Raw genomic sequence first — 19,122 nt, forward strand, 5'->3', positions numbered from 1 at the left:
CACAAAGGATAGATAACTCCTTCACTCGTCTGTTCGGGGTCCAACGTGCATGGACTTCAAATGACTGCTGGAGCTGTGCAGAGTTTTCAGGTCTCAACAGCTCTTGGAAATGGGGAAATGAGACACTTGTGCCTCTGAACAGGGGAGGAAGCATCCATTTCCCATCCACGCTGGCTCAGGGGGGAAGGAAGGATAGGGTGGGGAAGGATGGAGCTGGCATTTGGGGTGGTGTTTGTCCCTTGCCCTGGATATGTGCTGACAGCAGGACCGGGACTGTCACAGTAAATGGCAAAACCTCCATTGCACAGAGTTGGCGCCTTCTGGAATTTCTTAAGTGCATTTACTTGCCCAGTGGGTGAGAGGGATTCACACTGTCAGTTGTGTATTTCTAAACTTGCTTATGAGCCTTTTTATAAGTCAGTTCAGGCTTCTAGCCATCATGAGATGAATAAACCTGGATTTACTGTTTATTTCCAGGATGCTTATGAAACAGTGAAAATCAAGATGTGATTACTAAGGAGCAGACAATTATATTGTCAAATTTAGTTGCAGCAGGTTAATATGAAGGTCAGAACATTCTCCACAGCCCTCATCCTGCAGTTACTACTCAGTGATTACAACAACTCAGAATGGGAGTTTGAGTCTCAGATGCTTCCCAGCTGCAGAAGATGCATTTTAGGACTTTTTTCCTGCTGGCAGGATTGCTTTAGAGAATTAAGAGGGGACGGTGCAGTAATGGCCATTTGCTTGTTTGCAAGTGTTCAGGGGAGAAAAAGACTGGAACAAAGGGTTAAATCTTTGATATGGCTGAGAAGACAATTTGTAGTTCCTGTTGTTAGTTTCTCTTTTTGCCAGCGAAGTCAGCGGGCTCTGTGTTTGTGGGATCTTTTGGAAGACCTCAGTATCCTCCAGCTGCTCGTTCATGAATGTGCTTCTTCCAGCTGGTTCTTGCTGACAGTGAAGGCCATGTTGCATCCAATCTGCATAAACAAAACCTTTCCTAATGCACTGAGGTAAATGTTGTGGGACAGGGTGATTTAAAACTGTAGCTGATAATTCTGCCTCCCCAGACTGCTGTACCCTTGGGAAGGAGAGGAGCAGGTCTCTGGTAGTGGCCAGGAAGTCTGCCTGGTTTGAAAGTTTTTTGGGATGCCTGTGCTAAAGAAAACAGCCTACCCTTGGGAATTCAGCTCTGTGTCCCCAGGTCTGACTTGCTGAAAGCAGCAGCTCCTGGTGTGGCTCTTTGCAGGGGAACAAGCATCGTTCTCTGCTTCCTCCCCTGAAGTGCTGCATGGGGTCACTGTGCCCTGTCAGTGCTGGCTGTGTTTTGTGTTGGAAGCAGGGATGTATTGGAGCTGAGAGAGGCAGTCCTGCCTGTGGGAGCTGGCTTGGCTGTGCATGTGTGTAGGTGTACCTAAAATAAATCAGTGTACCTTGTCCCCTGATTTCCAAACCAAAGCAATTGCTGTGCCCTCTGGCCATGCTCCTGCCATCCCTTCAGAGTCTGCTTCTGTGACATTTGGCACCAAGCAGAGCCTGATTAAAACCCACCTTCCTAATGCTGGAGCAGAAAGGTTTTCCAAAGGGAAGTGAGACCTCTTGAAGAAAGAGGGTCTTGCAACTAAGTTTACACCAAAATAAGCTCTCTTGGCCTTAATCTTTCTCTGATCTGGTAGCAGGTAGATTTTTGAACCAAGCTCAGTGATGGGTTTGCATGTAAACCGAATTGTATTTTCTTATCCGAGCATCTGCTACTATTTTTATCGTTCATACAGCACCAGCCTTCATACATGCTAAGTGCTGGCCCCGCTCCAGCTGTATTCCCGAGCAATTCCGTAACACTCCTCCCAGTTTCATTTGAATGCGGCACTTCCCGGGCCTGGCTCTGCAGTCTCCCTCCTGGAGAGCTGCTGCCCTTCCCTTCGGAGCTGGCTCCTTCTTGGCAGGAGGTGCAGCGGGCGCGTGACCTCCCTCGCTCCGCCGGCGCCGGGGGTGGGAGCTTTAATTAGCCGATTTTGGGAATTGCAGATGCAAATTAGGGCTGAGGGTTGTTATTAACGGGGAAGACGTTACTTTTTGTTAAAAGGACAAATCTAGAAGGTAAGGCTGGAGCTTCCTGATTGCTCTTCTGGGAACGGCAGCACTAACCTCTGCTGAAACAGCTGAGCTTTTCCAGCGCTGTGTGAAAGGAATCTCAGGATCTGCTCCTGTGTTTCAGTCCAAGTTCCCCCTGAGTTACTTGTTAAACATCCCACACAGGTTTTCCTACCACAGGGGTGTTATTTTTCACTGGTAATACAAGAATAATTTTAAGCATATCCAGAAACTGTCCCACAGAGCCCTCTGACACTTTCTTCTTTAAAAGCTGTGATGCCACCATTAATTTTGTTACAAATCCCCAATGGGAGGACAGTGATGATAAGGACTGGGAAGTGTGCCAGTCCTCTGAGAAAGGTTTACCTGTCTAATAAATTCCTGAGTATGATGGAGGGAAGGAAGGGATATGATAAGAACACTTGGAGTGAAGTAGATCATTTGGGATAGCGTTGAGGCGAGCAGTATGGTGCCAAACTCCTGCCCTTTGGAGGCTGATTTAGATAAGTGAGACCTTAGAATCCTTATGAAAACTGTTCTTGGGGCTGTGTGTCCTGCTTATCCATGCAGGAGGGCTGGCAAGTGGTATGTGTGTTGTGCTTCCTGGGTTCTGGGTCCTTGGAGCCACACGTTGCTTTTCTGCTCGACTCAGATGATCTCTTGAACGTTTTCCCGGATCTGTAATTTAATTTCCATGAGCATGTTTATAGCCTGGGGAGAGAGACAAGAAAAATCTTTCAATGAATAGGAAGAAAATGATCTTCATTCATTTGTCTGCACGAAAAGGAGCTTCTCTCGGCTTTTCTTGGGTCAACGCAGGCACTGTTCAGATGATGTTTCTACCTCAAGGCTGCATTTCAGTGGTATGGCAGAAAATGGCTTGCTTTGAAGACCATTAGTGCTTTTGAGGATGAAAGGTGTTATGGAAACTCAGGACAGTGACGTCTGTGTTTTGGGGAGCTGCTACCAGATGAAAATGTACTTCTCTGCACTGGGACAAGCAACCTGGAAGGTGCTAATTTCTTCCTCAAAATGCTGCTCTTGTGATCAAGAGCCCTGTCTCACACCTGAGGGACCAATTGGCTGAACTGATGTAGTGCAGCTGGGAAGGAGCCACAAAGCCATGTCTAGTGCTGCTCTTCTGTTTCCTCCACTCTGACTCTATAAATCAGAGGTCCTCACCAAGCTATGGGTTGCCAGTGGTCTCTGTCAGGGGGCTGTGGCTCTTGCAGAGTGTGCTATTAAAAATGAACAAACTCGGGGCACAGTGTCTGTGCTTTTGAGGGTTGATTACCCGTGGTACTGGTGCCCGCTGCCTGGTGGTGCTTTTGGAGCACGCTGGGTGTTTAATTGTCCTGCCACGTGGCTGTCAGAGCAGGGGGCTGCAGGGGATTCTTTGAGGGAGGGAGGGAGGAGCAGCAGGAGCCCCATGGGGTTATCCCGCAATGCTGTCCCAGTGTCTCCAGTAATGAGGCCCCCTTGGGGAAGGGCAGGTGAATTCAGTCTGTTCTGCCTGTGACCCCTTTCGGCAGCAAAAGCAAGTGAAGGTGCTCTTTGTAAATAGGTTTATTGTAGTCTGGGTGCTGGAGATAGTGACATCCCAAAACTCTCCTGGACACCAATCAGGCCCTAGCTCGAAGGAGTGACCCGCATGCAAATCCCTCAGCCTCCGGAGCGCTGTTCCAGAGCTCAGCCTTCAGATCCCGCTCGGATCCCAGTGCAGCGTGTTTAGTTATTCCGGTCAAACCTCCCTGCTGCTCCTGGCTGTTTGTCCTTGCTGTGCTGAAACAAACCTGCTGGAGGGCTCCAGCTCCATTAGGAGGACAAAAGGACATCAGGCAGCGCTGCTGCTGCCGAAGGGAGATGTGTCTGGGTTTGGAAGTGAGACGCAGAATGGGTGGCTTAGGAATTACTGTTGTGGCATTCTCTGTTCAAAAGGCATCTTCTGAATGAATTATTTTTTTTAGCTTCCCGAAAATGTAGCTGGTGACATTGACTTTGGGGTGAGGATACATGCTGAGAGGATTAATACTGAATGTGAGACTCTGTGGATGGCAATAAACAACTAGTTCTCGGGGAAATTATTTTCTGAATCAGAATATTTAACACATGGAGGCTTGTGGGCTTTTTCCTGGTTTAAAGGGGCACTGTGAAGTGTACTAGAAAGTGTCTGTAACTACCAACACCTTAATTTATTATTAACTTGGAATATTTTTACATCTCATTTATTCCTTACACGGGGGTGTTCTGAGCTGTTGAAATTATTGGTCAGCTTTGCTTTCTCAGTGTTGCTTGTTGGGGTAATACCACGGATGGATTTTGGATGGGAGCTCAAAACTTCAGCAAATAAAGGAGGGGGGGATTCAGTCTGGAGAGGTTTTAAAGCCTTTTTGTTCTCTTTGGCAAAAAACAGATTTCTTAGTATTCCTCTGATATTATGATTTAGACGTACGATGTCTAAAGCTTAAAGTGTCCTTCATAAAGCTGTCTATCTTCCCTTAATAATCTCTTGCTGAATATTTTTTTAATTAAGTGCATTTTCTTTGCAGAAGTCTTTAACTGCAGAGGTTCTGACATGGCACATTGGCCCCAGTAGTGCCTGGTTTTGAGTGCTAGAAAGCGAAGGGAGATAAGTGAAGAACGGGGAGAGGCCCAACTGCTTAAATCCTCGCTCAGTCTCTATGTTGATCTGGTGACACTGAAAGCAGAGCCTGTGTCACGTGGGGGAAGGCACAGCACAGCCATTTGGGGTCAGAGTTCTGCCCCTGTGACCCCAGTGCACCCCCTGCATCGACTGGGGCCCATGGGGATAACTGGGAGGCCTGAAAGAGCCTGAACTGGGATGTGGAGGTGGTGTGATGGTGAACATGGACAGAGAGGAGGGGCAGAGAGCAGTGAGAAATGAATGCAGAGGAAAGGAGCATAATTATGTAAACCTGGAGGTGAAGGTCAAAGGCTCCATGTGACTGTTGTGTGGTGGCTGCTTGGTTTTTTTTTTTTTAATGTTTGTACATGCTGTAAACAGCCCCAGGCTTATCCAAAGGTGCTGGGAGACAGGCTGTAAAGTACAGGCGTTGTTCTCCTTATGAAGAGAGTGAGCAACTCGAAGTGTCTTGGGCTGACAGCACTTTGCATGTTTGTTCCTCCATTGCTTCTCCATTCATTGAAGTCCCTTGTTTTAGGTTTGATGTAGAGTCTTGCTCACTGATGGAGCAGGGACTGGGCTGAGAGTGTGCTGGGTAAGCAGTGCCACTGCCCTGGGAGCCAGGGATGATCCCGTACCTGTCTTCACACTCTGACTGTCCCAGCCCTTGTCCTGCCTCGCTCTGTGCTGGGGGCAGGTGGCCCGTGGGGCACTGACTGTCCTCCTTCCTCTGCTGGTGGCCCCTCAGCTGTGTCCTCACTGTCGGGTGGGCCTGAAGCAGCCAAGTAAAGGGCTGAAGTGAAAAACGAGTGTGAAAGTGATGGCCGGGGGTGAGGGGCTGGAGTTTGGCCTCCCTGCCCGGGCTCCAGGCTGAGGGCAGGGGTGGGCCCAGGGGCCTGGGTCGCTGTCCTGCCTGAGGGGATGAGCAGAAGGGACCCCAGGAGCCATGGTGGGGCGCGGGGAGAGCTCGGCGGGTCCCCGGGAGGGCTCGGTGGGGCCCGGGCTATGGCGGTGACCCCGGCCCGGTCCGGCCCCGCTCCTGAGGCGGCGGCGGAGTGACCGGCGGGTTACCCGGGGTGAGGCACTCTTTGGCCGCCCGCGGAAGCACCTGGGCGCCGGGGCCTGCGCAATGCGGCCTATAAAAGCCGCGGGGCGGCGCGGAGGTCTGGGCACTGGCAGCCGGGGCTGGCCGAGTGCGGATCGTTGGGGGAGGCGCCGGTGGAGCGGCAGGAGCCCCGGGAGGCGCTGACGGCCTGAGAGACCCCCCCCGTCCGCACCCTCCCTGCTTCCTCCCCTCCCGCTGCGGCGGCGACAGCGACAGCCATCCCTGGAGCTGCGGGCCGCGTCTCCTCCCCTCCTCGTTGGATGCTCTGGAGCTCGGTCCCTGAGCGGGGCCGCGGCGCCAGCAGCCCCCGCTGTGGCGGGGCCATGGGGCTGGGCAGCAGCAGGGCGCGGAGCCCCCTTCCCCGCTGAGAAGGCCCCCTGGTCCTGGCGCCGATGCCGCGCTGTCCCCTCACACCCGGCCCCTGAGACTGCCCCCTTTCCCCTCCCCATGCCCGACGGAGCCCCTCGCCTCGGTGACGCCCTGCAGCAGCCCCGCCGGCCCGGGGGTCTGCGGCGGTATGAGAGGAGCTGCCCCCGCCGCCGGGGGCAGCCAGGACCGGGGCAGGCTCCCACCCCGCCGCCGGCTACCGTGAGGCGGCTGTAGCTGGAGGAAGAGCCCCTTTGTTTTCCCTCCGTTCTTCCCGGGGGCTTCATGCCCCGCTGAGGGATGATGGAGGTGGTGGGGGACTTTGAGTACAGCAAGAAGGACCTGATAGGACACGGAGCCTTTGCTGTGGTCTTCAAAGGTCGCCACCGCAAGGTAAACAGCGATGGGGCTTCGCCCGCAGCCGGAGCGGGGCTGGTTACACAACCCGGGGCCCGGAGCAGCCCCTCGGGTGGGTGACAGCGGCGGTGGGGGGGGGTGTCACCTCTGGGGAGTTTTGGGGAGGAAAAAGAGCCGGAGGAAGGTGCGGGGTGGGCGATGGTACCGAGACCGCCCCGCGGCCCTGAGCCGGGATCCGGCCCCGGCCTCCATAAACCCTGTTTTTTTTTTTTTTTCCCCTGCCCTAAACCCCACCGCGGTCCCTCCCCGCTGTTGGCAGCTCCCTGACACAGCGGCGAGGGGAGAGTTTGCAGCTGTAGGGGAGGCTGAGCCCTTTGTTTGTCGGGAGGGTCATGTTTATCTCGCTGGATAACGAGGGATCTTAATGGAAAAATTGTCTCCTTTGGGGATTGGCTGAAGATTTCTTAAATTCAGAGGTGTCTGGTTTCCTGGCGTGACTCGCTAATCGCCCCGGATATTCATAGTTACGTTATGGTTTCTCGATGCTGTGAGAGTTTATTCTGGTGTTGGTGCCTAAAAGGCTTTGCCTTCCAAAAAACACCCCATCAGGTTTATCATCTTTTAGGATTAGGGCAGTGCTCGCAGCTTGGAGAGACACAATGCAGTGATTTGGGGGTTAAAAAAAAAAGGGGGGGAGAAAGAGAAACAGGAACTTTAAAGACCAATGGAGATCCTTGCACCTTACAAAGAAATACTTAATTTATATATTGTCTGTTTATATGTTATCTGAAAACAAGCTTTCTTAAAACAGATATTTTTTTTGTGCACTTTTCAGCTGCAGAGCATAAAAAGGCCGTAAATGGGAAGTCCTTAAAGGAAAGTTAAAGTAACTCAGTCACTGCGAGAGGACTAAAAAGCACCACTACCAAAAAATAAATGGGATATTACTTGGTTTTTCGTTGTTGGAGGGTTTTTTAGTGCTTTAGAATCCATTAAAATGCAATGTAGCTGCAGCTGGATTTTAATAGCTGTCTAAGCTATTGTGGAATGAAATAGTTCTTGATGGTGTCATGTGATGTAGAAATCACTGTTGGATAGAGGAGGGGTGATCTTGCAACTTTTTCTCAGTGCTTTACCGGATAGTTGTTAGAGGATAAAGTTAAAAAAACAAAACAAACCTGACAATACAATTTTTGTTTGTTTCCAGAAAACTGATTGGGAAGTAGCCATAAAGAGTATTAACAAAAAGAACTTGTCAAAGTCACAAATCCTACTCGGAAAAGAAATAAAAATCTTAAAGGTATGTTAATATGCAGTGATTTTTAAAGCTGCTTTGCTTGAAAAGGAAAAGACTTCTGACCTAGTTCATTCCAGGTCACTGGTGGTATCATGGTAATTGCTATTGTGCTGTTTGTTTCTTTGTTACTAATCCAGAAATAAAAAGCCAAAGGAGGGAAAAAAAAAAAAAAAAGAAAAATATACATATTTAGTTCTGGAAATGTCTCAGAACAGGTTATGGGTGTGCTTTTGTGGTTAAAAGTGGAAAATTGTTGTAGAACCAGTCTCTGTGCTTTGCTTGGTGCACATGTGGAAAACTCTGTCCTTCAGGATGGCCAGTGTGGCACCTCTGCCAAGCAAATCATAGCTGAGGGCAAAACATCGGTCTTTGATCCTTCTTCACCTCTTTTTTGCCCGAAGATGCCTTGAAAGCTGAAGTCAGCACGCTGAGTTTGATTCCTGAAGCAGTAATTCTGCCCACTTCTGAGTTGGGTTAATTGGCTTAAAACGTGTAGTGTGGCTCTAACAGAGGAAATGCAACAGAGCATCGTTTGGTTTTTCAGTGCTGTTTTATGGAAACATCTCCCTGGATGGTCATTTAATATTCCCTGCTTTCTTTCCATGTTTCCAAGCCTCTTGAGATACATCACTAGTTTATATACTAATATATAAGTATTATAGTATATTTATTATACCCAGAAATTGCAGTGTTTGGTCTATTAGTGTGCTGCAAGTACTTAGCAAAGACGTGGTTTTTTGAGCAGTTACAAATAATTGCATGAGCTGTCCTGTTTCATTTGATGTTATTGGGTTTGATTTCCTTTGTATTATGAAAGCAAGAAATTGTGTAAGACTTGAAAATTGAATCTTGTCAGTTTTCAGTGCTCATTAAAGGATCTTGTGCTCCAGTACTTTCTGTAACAAGTCATAGACATTAAGTTCTGGAACTAAATGTTTTTATGACCTCTGAAGATATTGCCTAATTTGCTATTCCTGTAAATATTGTCTAAATAGCTGAGATTTCCTTCAAATTCCATCAGATGGTCTTAAAAAGATTCTCTTAGATTGTCACAAAATCAGCACTATCAGCAAATTAAATTTAAAATAATAATAGTAATCACAATAATAGCCTATTTCCATAATACAGATATTTTGTTTTACAGGAACTTCAGCATGAGAACATTGTAGCTCTTTATGATGTCCAGGTAAAATATATTTTGATGCCTTTTTCTTCATTAAAATTTGCTTGGGACAATATAATGCATATAACTGTAAGGAGTAGAAAATTTTGAATGGCCATATATTTGTCATCAGTCTGGTGTTCAGAAAAAGCAAGTGGCAGCCTGAGAATCTCTTCAGAGGCTTTTTGTGTAGTTTGGTTCTGTCTCCAGCTGGGCTGGGAGCTCTTGTCAGTGGCAGGAACTATTCTCCTGAATTAGCCTTGTTTTAATTTAATTGGAAGGTGGGTGTTTGTGGATAACAACTGGATACATCTGAAGGAAAATGTGCTGGTAGGATCTGAATGGATGGAGCAAGGGACATTAAGACAGTCAGCATAGTTAAAATAGTTGTAGACAAGGAGCAGCATCTTGGAGATCTCTGTAACAAAGAAATGTGTTGTCTAGTCCTGGGTCATGGTGAGGAGGAACTGAAGTAGAAAACCATGATCACACATGTCTGTATCCCTGTTGCCTGTGTTCTAAAGGACAGGATAAAGTATAAAAGCCTAGCAGACACTTGGATCTTTTCAAGTAGGAGAAATAAGTATTAAATTGCTTCAAATTGTCTTCCTCTATTCCCAGGATTGTGCCTGATAAGGTGGAGGAGTTGGCTCTCTAGCCTATCTAGGGTAGAGTGTTCTACTTAGTAGGAAGTACATTTTTGTATCCTAAGGCCTGTGAGTTGTTGAGCAAAGCTAAATAAGACATGAGGTAGCTCATACAGCCATTTGTTCTGCTTGAATGAGAACTATACATTCATCTCCTGGGCTCAATTCTAATTTTAAGTACAGAGTTACACTGATGAAAAAAAATTACGAAGAACCACCCTCGGGGCATTGCATAGTTAAAGCAATGCAAAATAGACATTGTGGTGTTCTTCAATGTTTTCTGTCTTAGCACATTCACATCCTAAAAGGTTTTCAGTTTGTAAATGTGTATCTTTAGCTATAGAAACCTGTGCTCATGGGACATACCTCAGGCAGGCTCAGGTTTTCTGGTGTCCAGGGCTACAGGACATGTACTGACTTGTCTTGACTTTTGGTACAAGCAGTGATTTTCGTGTAGCAACAGGTTGTGCATCAGAACTTCCCATTGGGGTGTGTGTGGAGTCCTCTCCCTCCCAGATCTTGACTTCAAAATTCTTCATTCTGAAGGATGTTATCTGCTCTGAGAGGGAAAGTATGGTCTCTTGTGCTTCCTGAGAAGAGCAGGTTTTCCTGAGTACTGCTAAGTGGAAATAATCCCTCAGCATCCTAAATTTAGTATATCCAGACATCTTAAAAGCAAGTGGAATTCTTGACTGAGGGCGTTGGTGTGTGAGCAAGCAGCTGAGTTTCAGATTTATCATTTACAGTTGTTTATATGTGAAGATTCCTTGGTAAGCTTTGCAGCTCAACCTGGGGGGAGTTGACTAGATCTGTATTTTGATGATTTAACATTGTGTATCTTCTGAGCCTTGGAGAGACTCTTGTTCTTTTAATTTATGCACATGGGAGAAGAGGAGAGAACCCTACACTTATCTATGGTTTCTTTACCTAAAGGTTATTTATAAACATAACTTTCATGCTTTTCTGTTCTACCACAGGAAAGGGTGTCCCTAGAGTTGACAGAACTTCTGCAATGATCAGTGCTGTACTCTCCATTTGAGAGAGGGATCTTACTGCTTGTCACCAACTGTTGTGTTTAAATAAAACAAACAGTTAAAGCAAAGAGAAAGGCAAACCTGTGTCTTGTACCTTGATATATTTCAAATACATCCGTGGCAAACACGAAACTTGGCAATATGATGATGCCACTTCTATAGAAGAAATTGCTCTGCAAAATATGGTCTAAAGAGTGTGACACTTGCACAAAAGAGCTTTTCCCTTTCTGAAGAGGGCTGTGTCTGTGAAATACAGACCTCATTAACTTGTGTGATTGCACTAATTTATAACCCAGCAGGAACGAACACTATGCAAGGCATTCTCATGTCTTGTAGGCTGTTACACCTACTAATTTTCTTTAGCATTTCATCTTCTAGCATGTGCTGCCCTTTTTGTTTGCCATGGCATTTTGAACACAGTGATATAGTACAGCAGATAAGACTTCAGGATTTCAAGCAATTTCTAAGTTTACAGAGGCTATTTTTTTCTCTTGGTGCTGGAGCCAGTGGAGTCTGTGGCACAGTAGCAAGTTCTCAGTGTGACAGGGAGTCTGTTTTATTTTTGTAGTTCTGTTGGTCTGAAGTTTTTCTTAACCTTGGACAGTTTGAAATAAAAAAATGTTTCAAATGCACCGTTTGAACATTTAGCTGAATAATCCAAGAGCTGGTTGCTCTTCAGATAGAAAAGGTGTGCAATGAAAGTGGCAAAACTAAGTGAAAAAAGCGTAAATTGATTGCAATGAAAAGTAAGTATTTTTACATCTCCTAATATTAAATGAAATTATGCTTACTGGCAGTACTTTGAGATTAAAGATATATCCCTGCATAGCAATTTGTGAATGAAAGGGTAGTTATTTTTTTTACATATTGCAAAAGGCTGTGGATTGATTTTTCACAGGAGGTGGTTACATTCCTTCTCCTTCATCTCTCTTCGTTTATGGTTGTGTTCCTGTTGCATGGTCAGTGGACCAGTCACACAAGTCAGCATAGTAAAGACACATACAGCATTAAGGTTTTAATTAGATCCAAGAAGAACTCGTGGCCCATTCAGCTGATAGCAGAAGAACATTTTAAAACCCCCTACCTTGCTGATGCTACACCTCCTGTGAATACCATTTTGATGTGTTACTAGTATGTCTGGAGTCCAGGGAGTTAAATTACTAGAAGTGCCCATTCATCTGGAGACACACCCGAGTGAACTGCTGTGTGTTAATGCTGTGCTTGGGTCGGCAGAAAAACGTTTTGTTCTGGAGCCAGCAGGATAATTGCCCTTGATTTCTGTGAGGTGGTTACGTGCAGCACTGGCAGGTTGGAGCTGCAGATAAGCATTTTATGTAAGCAGAGCACACCACTGCTGTTTGTGCCATCTCAGGAGGCCAGGGAGCTGCACGGTGGTGCCAAGACTTAAGGCATTCGTGGAGATGCTCAAATATGAGCCCTCCATCTGTGAGAGGCAGTGGCAGGGCTCTGGAAAACAGTCAATGTGCAGCTCACCTCTAAATATGAAATTAATTCTTTGTGAAATGCTTTAAGAACCCTCAGGTAGAATGGATGGATAGCAAGATGTAACCTGTTAAAACATTTTTCCCCTATCTTCTGGGCAAGAGTTTGATAGGCTTTCATTCAAGAATAAAAAAAAAAATCCTGAATCTCTAAAATAGCACAAAGATCCAGCTCTTTTCCCATGGTGGTGCTGTGGGATGTCATTCATCCTGCAGAAGAAGATCAATCTAATTGGGGAAGTGGAGCCCTCTGTTTTCTCAAAAGCAAAAGGAGTCTAAAATAACCTCTAGCTCACCAGCATAAAGTACACTGAGATCCTTGGATAAAGTATTCTACTGAAGTATGAAGGTATCACTAAGTTATTTGGAATGTGCTATATTTAGGGCACGAATTTACAGTTTTGTGCAGTCCATGATCCCAAGTGTGTGCTGAGTAGATCTAATCTCACACAGTGCCAGACAGTGCCTGTTTTAGCAAATAATTTAATTCAAGACCTCTCTAGAATGTCAGCCCTCAGAATGAAAGCCTGTAATGTATCTTGGAGATAACGTTTTAGGAGAGTGAATTAATGTCTTTGCTGTATGGAGTCTGAAGTTTGCTATTGGAACAGTGGTTTAGGGAGAACTAATTTCTAGAGTGTTATTGGAGGAGCAGTATCTGGACAGAAATGGTTTCTTGACTTGGCTTGTTGGTACAGAGCAGACAAAAGGACTGCAGCTGCTTCTGCTGTCCTTGGAAGCAGTGAAAGCCAGTGGGAATGAAGCCAGTGGTCCTTCTGGGACCTACACCTCACCCTTTGCTTATACACGGTGCCCAGGAGTTCTTACTAGGGATGCTTATGGAAGGAACTTGTTGTTTTACCAGTGGGAATTAAATACCTCTGCTTGATTTACCCAAGGACTGCAGTTGGTCTGGTAGTGTTGCTGATGGTTCTTGAGATATTTGCTTAAGCATCCTGTGTGTGCTGATCTCAGTGTGTCTCAGCTTTGATTGCCTTCATACTCTCATATAGCTCTTTCTGAACTACTGTCTTTTCAGTGAGGATGTCTCAATATCTTTAGTTTTTCCCCCTCAGCGCCTTGCTTAAGGCCTTTGTGTTTGTCAATATCCTTCCTCAGTCTGTGTGGAAATAATCCTATGGGAACACGCTGTTCAGATGAAAAGGAAAATCCTGCCCTGTAGACACTGGGAAGGTTTTGAAACAGTACCTGGCAGCTGATGCCAACTGCAAAGTTGGTTATGATGCTATTAACCTGTGAGGAATGACACCAGTGTAGGTGTTGGAGGCTGAGGACAACCAGTTAGAATTTGTTCTGGCCCCCAGAACCAAAGAGTTGGAGTGACTGCACAGTCCTTAGCTTACCTGCTGTGTCTAGATGCTATAAAGTGAATTTCAGAACTGTTTCAGAAAGTTTTCTAGTAGATGAGTGTGTTAAACCTTAGGTATGCTGAGGGCAGTTTTGCCTTTTCAGTCCCCTTCCCCACCTCCCATATGTGTTATTTAAGTGCAGCATTTCACATAACAGCAAATGAATGATCTGATTATTGTGGTACATTCCTCCATGGCTGATTGCTCTTTTATGTGAATAATTGGCAGCATGCACCCTATCTGAATCCTACAGGCACATGTCTAGAGACATTTAGTCTGAGAGTTAGCATTTAGTCAGAACTAACAAAATGTTCACTGCTTGAGGTGACAGGAGCTGAACGTGGTAGAAGTTGCTGCTGTGGTGCACTTGCAAAGTAAAACAAGAGTATCTGTAATACAGTGAGAAACACCCTTAAAAAGGTCTGGACCAGTGCTTTTTTACTATATCAATAGAACTTTTGCCAAATGTATTTAAAGCTCCCCAAAAAAAGAAAAGCATGTTCCTGGCCAAAAAATTATATCCAATAATGCACAAATTAATATAGCAGAAAATGAATCAAATAATAGCAGTGCACAAGCTGTCGGATTAACTCTTGTGCTCTTGGGACTCCCATCATAAACTGCAGCAGAATCTGCAGACTTGGAGCAAAAAAAGAGTATTTATTTGCCACAGTCCCTGCTTTGGCAGCTCAGTAAGCTCCTTGCAGATCTTCAGCTTGTTCTGAAGGAGTACTTCCATCCCAAGATGAAATCTAGGGAATGTTTCTGCCAGTACACTGCAGTTCTAGCAACAGCTGTCAGAAGTAACCATGGATGTTTTGACTTCTTTTTCAATTAATGTTTTTTAAATGGAACTACTGTGCTGAGATTGTGACTTGGGATAAAACTTCCCATCTCCTGAGACAACTGTTGGAAGGCTGGGATTAAAACATAGCAAATATGTTACCTCTTAACCTTCTTCTCTTATGTTTATCTGTTGGCTTTCCTAATTGTAAATTGGTTTTCTATTAGCCTTTGGTATATTCTACTTCAGCCTGCAAGTAAAACCTAGATTCAGGATAAGAAGGAGCAAAAGTAGGTTTTTGTCAAGAAAACTCTAAGCAACAAAGCAAGGTATGCTGGGCAAAACTGATTGGTGATTGTTGCAATGCAGCAGATATTTGTTTTGCTTGATTATTTATCTAGGTAGTAGTGTAGGTCAGAACAACTCCAGCTGCAGTGATTTTATGATCTATAAATCAATGCAAATTTTTGAAAGCTTTGTTGTCTGTTTCAAGAGGCAGTTTAAAATAACTTGCTAGATCAGCTTTATTCCTGAATGTTAGATCTGAAACATGCTGGTTTACTAAGCTTTCCATTTTTGAGCACTTCACTCTGTTTAGCAAGTCAACAGAAATCACAGGTCTGGGGAATGGTGATAGGAAGAACTTTATTGTTCAGCAAAATAATTTAGAAGGGAAACAATGTGTCTCCAGAATTGTCATGTCTTTTCTAAATATATTCCCCAAATGGAGATCACATTCCCAGTCAGACTGGCCAAGAACTGTAAGGTAGAATCTGAGCAACTGTGAAAGGGTGAACAACTTCAGCTGTTTTGAACTAAAAGTTGTTTTGATGGGATATTGGAAAGTGTTTAGTTATGAGTTAAAGTTGGTGCAGTTTTGTGGCTGGGGAGATTGGTACCAGTACTGTGCAAACTATTACTTCCTCAGTATGAATTAGATAGGACTTCTGAGTCTGGGAAAATGTCTGTGAAATCTCTAATCTCTTCTGCTGATTTAATAAAAAAGGATTATCCAAGCTACAGGAAGGAAACACACTCTACTTCTTACTATGACTTTACTCAGTCACTTGATTCATTTTTTTTTAGTCTAGAATATCAGTCAAAAAAAAAAAAAAAAGGGTGAGTAGTGCTATTTGAGGGAAATCCAGTGTGGTCTGTAGGAATGACTTTCTGAACAGGTGAGGGCTGGTGCAACAGGGCGAGTCATCAGCTCCGTGTTTCTGAAGAGAGCAGTTCGTTTGAAAGGACTTTGTTTCCAAGGGAATCCAGAAAACACATTCTCTCAGCTCTGTGGTGAATAAATGTCTGTCATGAGCTGAGCTGAGCATTCCATCCTGCCTTAAGCTGCTGTTTTTGTGCAGTGTTGAGTGGAGGCACTGACGCCGGGGAACATCTTTCTGATTCATGGGATTGCAATGTTCGGGTGGAAATCCACTGGCTGAGCTGCTTTCTTGTCCCTGCAGAACGGGCAGTTTCCCTGCTCCTTAGCTGGGCTATTCTTTTGCACATCACAGTTGTCCCTTAAGTGAAATGATCCTCAGTTGGCAGAATTTTCAGTTCAGTAAATTGGGATCTCAGAGTTGCTTGTTTGTCGTTTTTGGGGTTCCTGAAGGAAAGTGAGATTCTGTCTTGGAAGGTGGTGTTGCAAAGGAACATTTATCATTGTGTATTTTCAGTAACTTGCAGAGCAAGTAATTACTAATCTTTTTCTGCTTTGATGTATGCACTTTGGTTTTGAGGTGTTTATAGCAATGTAAATTATGGTTCATGTTGGCCACAGCTGTTACAGAAACATTGAACAATTGGGACTTCCTGAAATGTGATCTACTGCTGCTTTAATATTCTGTATTAGTTGGAGTTTGCCTTTCATTCCCAACAGATTTGATTAATGTTCCTAGAAACCTGCTTTCTTGGAAGCTAATTTTCAAATGTAAACAAATCTTCAATGTGCTTGATGTTCTGGGCTGAAAAGAACCTCAAATGCATTTCTGTAACCCAGACACGAGTGACTAAACTAAATGTTTCCCAAAAGTGAAGCAGGTCAGTCAATTCATCTGCAACTGTATTACAGTTATATGTGGTTACCTGGACATCTGTATCTGTGATGGATTGGTAGAAATTGGTTTTGTTGGGCTGTGCCATCCCTGAGCTCTGTGCTGTGTGTGGATTTAGGGTTGTTGGTTTCTCTGACTTGGGCTCATGGGCCCATTTTTACTTTTATTTTTCTTTTTCTTCACCTGAGCTGTCAGTGAGCCCTGGAACACGGCACTCTGGTGGCAGTTCTTGCCAGTATGGACAGATTGAACATGTGCTGAACTTTCAGTGCAAGCACTGAGAAAGGTGGCTGAGCTCACAGCATTTATTTTGCAGTGCAATGTCCCTTTTGACTTTCTTGTGACACTGTTCAGCAGAATACAGTCAGACTGTCTGCAGATCCACTTCCCACTGGGACATGTGCCTGGCCTTGTCTGGTGCCATCTCACTCTTTTCCTTCAACTGTCTGAAAAACATATTTTCCCACAATCTGTCAACCTTTGTTGAAGTCTATTTTTAAAGGGGAAGGGAGGTAACATACTGTGTAACTAAAAGCATCATCCTGTTTGGTGTATACTGCCCTTATGTTTCCTTCCAGTTCTCTTTGTGTTCTTTCCTTTCAGCCTTAATCAGCTCAGAGGGGAAAAATGCTTGTACTTTATGAAAGCTCTCAGAGTGTCTTCAACTTTGTAGGCACAGCAGAACTATTTTATGCAGGAGACTTTGTGAAAAGCAATGTTGGTCATTGACATTGGCAGGTCGGCCCTTTCTCCCATCACACAAAATAAATATTTGGAATAAGGCTGAATGTTTTTATTACAGTCAGGTTTAGGCACGTATTTCTTTTTTACTGCATTTCTGTGGAGTGTGTAGATAATTTCCAGTAGAAATTAGGTAATCTGCCTTTCAGGAACTTTTCCCCAGTTACAAAAGAGGGAATTGAGGTTGCAGGTGGTCATGGGAGGTCAGTGCTTTGGAAAATCTCAGGAGGACGAATGTAACAACTCACACCTCTGCCACGAGGTGCACAGAAGGGAGATGCTTCTGCCAGTGACTGACCAAGGGAGATACTTAACAGAAGTATCCATGAATCCTGAATTAATTATCCTACAATATAAAGTTTGGGAATCAGTTTATTCCAAACTGCTCTGTGATTCCTGCCTGACCTCGGCTTGTCAGATGGCAGAACCAAAGCTTGTTTCACCCAGGAGTGGGGAACATAAGCTTGGAATTCCTCCTTAGAAAAAAGTGGTTGTCATGGCCAAATTGTCTTGTTTACAGTTTGTAATTCTGTCCATAGATTTGACTAAATATCACTATCCTCTTAGTGACTGATTTCAGTGGTGCCTGGTAGCCAAAGTTTATTTATTTGTGAGGCCTCTTCATGGAGAGGTGCTGCTGGTGGAGCATCCAAGGCAGGTGAGAGCCAAGGGACACATCAGTGGAAAATGATATTTCTTAGTGTATGATGCTCTGTCAAATGATTGCTCTAGTCTTCAGGTTATTGCCTGGTGATTGATTAATTTCTTTTTTTAACATATGCAAATATTTTTGGAAATGTGAAATATTTAATGATGGAGAATGTGCACATTTGCTACCTTCTGAAACAGTGGCTTTAACATAAGATTTCTCAATGATTGAAACATCTCACTTTATACCTGGTAAACATAGGTACAGGTTTTGTCTTCTCACAGTCTTAAATCTGTTCTCTTCTCCTTCTCTTTTAGGAAATGCCCAATTCTGTCTTTTTGGTCATGGAGGTATGTGTTAACATGTATGTTTGTTTCTGGTTGATTTTAAAGACTTTTAGACAAAACTACTCCTTTGCACAGCTGCAAACTAACCATGACCTGTTGAAAAAGAGATTCTGAAAAGTAGATTATGAATTGCCTGTGCCTCACTAAATTTACCAGCACAGTTTAATGCATAAATTATTCAGTTTCATTTTATGAGTATTGATGGTGTTGCACCTCAAATTCTTAATTACAAATAATAAGGCAAACAGCTGGAAAGGATCTGATTTTCATGAAAAGATTACAAAGTAAAAATGATGTAACAAGTATTTCAGTGCTTGTGTTTTGAATAAAACCCTTTGTTTTCAACAGTACTGCAATGGTGGGGATTTGGCAGATTACTTACAAGGTAATTGATGGCTGTTTTTCCCTATTAAGAGGTTATTGCATTACATGTTTTTATTCTGTATTCCGGATATCTGTTGGGGTTTCTCTGAGATTTTTTTTTTTTTGCTTGTGTTTTAAATATTGGTGAATGAGGGTACATGTAATAATGCACAGACAGAAAATGAGGGTTTTTTTAGCCACAGCTGAATGTAACATTCCCTTATTTGTAAATGAGGGAGAAGCTGTAGCTAACCATTGGTAGCATGCCGAAAATTGTGTGGGTTTCTATTTCTAAAATGGCATTTTGGGGGCTGCTCCCAGTGTTTTGATTCCACCTGCTTTCTTTTTCAAGATGTGAACTTAAAAATGCTGAATTACATAATAATGCTTTCAACAAAAAGGCAGTGCTGGCTTAGGAGAGATTTTTCATGGCTCTGCCCAAAGCGAAAAGTTGCAGAATCATGACAAATGGATTCCTTTTACAGATACAATTCTGAGCAGAGATGTTAATCTTCATACGTTTCTTGATGAAAATATTCTTCTACTTGCTTTTGCATCTCAGGATCTTGAAGGAATCTTTTTGTGCACAGCCATTGTTATGGTAAC

At 44.3% G+C, this 19,122-nt stretch overlaps 1 protein-coding gene across 1 annotated transcript in view; it reads left to right on the top strand.

Moving 5' to 3' along the window:
- The first annotated feature begins 5,919 nt into the window (after positions 1 to 5,919).
- Positions 5,920 to 19,122, top strand: part of ULK2 (unc-51 like autophagy activating kinase 2) — a 38,275-nt gene continuing 25,072 nt past the window's right edge. The window contains exons 1-5 of the mRNA XM_032707563.1: positions 5,920 to 6,602; positions 7,774 to 7,866; positions 9,008 to 9,049; positions 18,124 to 18,156; positions 18,502 to 18,538. Coding sequence (XP_032563454.1) covers positions 6,510 to 6,602; positions 7,774 to 7,866; positions 9,008 to 9,049; positions 18,124 to 18,156; positions 18,502 to 18,538 — 298 coding nt within the window. The 5' untranslated portion in view covers positions 5,920 to 6,509. The remainder of the gene's footprint in view (positions 6,603 to 7,773; positions 7,867 to 9,007; positions 9,050 to 18,123; positions 18,157 to 18,501; positions 18,539 to 19,122) is intronic.

Source organism: Chiroxiphia lanceolata, chromosome 20 (assembly GCF_009829145.1).
Source record: "Chiroxiphia lanceolata isolate bChiLan1 chromosome 20, bChiLan1.pri, whole genome shotgun sequence".
NCBI lineage: Eukaryota > Metazoa > Chordata > Aves > Passeriformes > Pipridae > Chiroxiphia > Chiroxiphia lanceolata.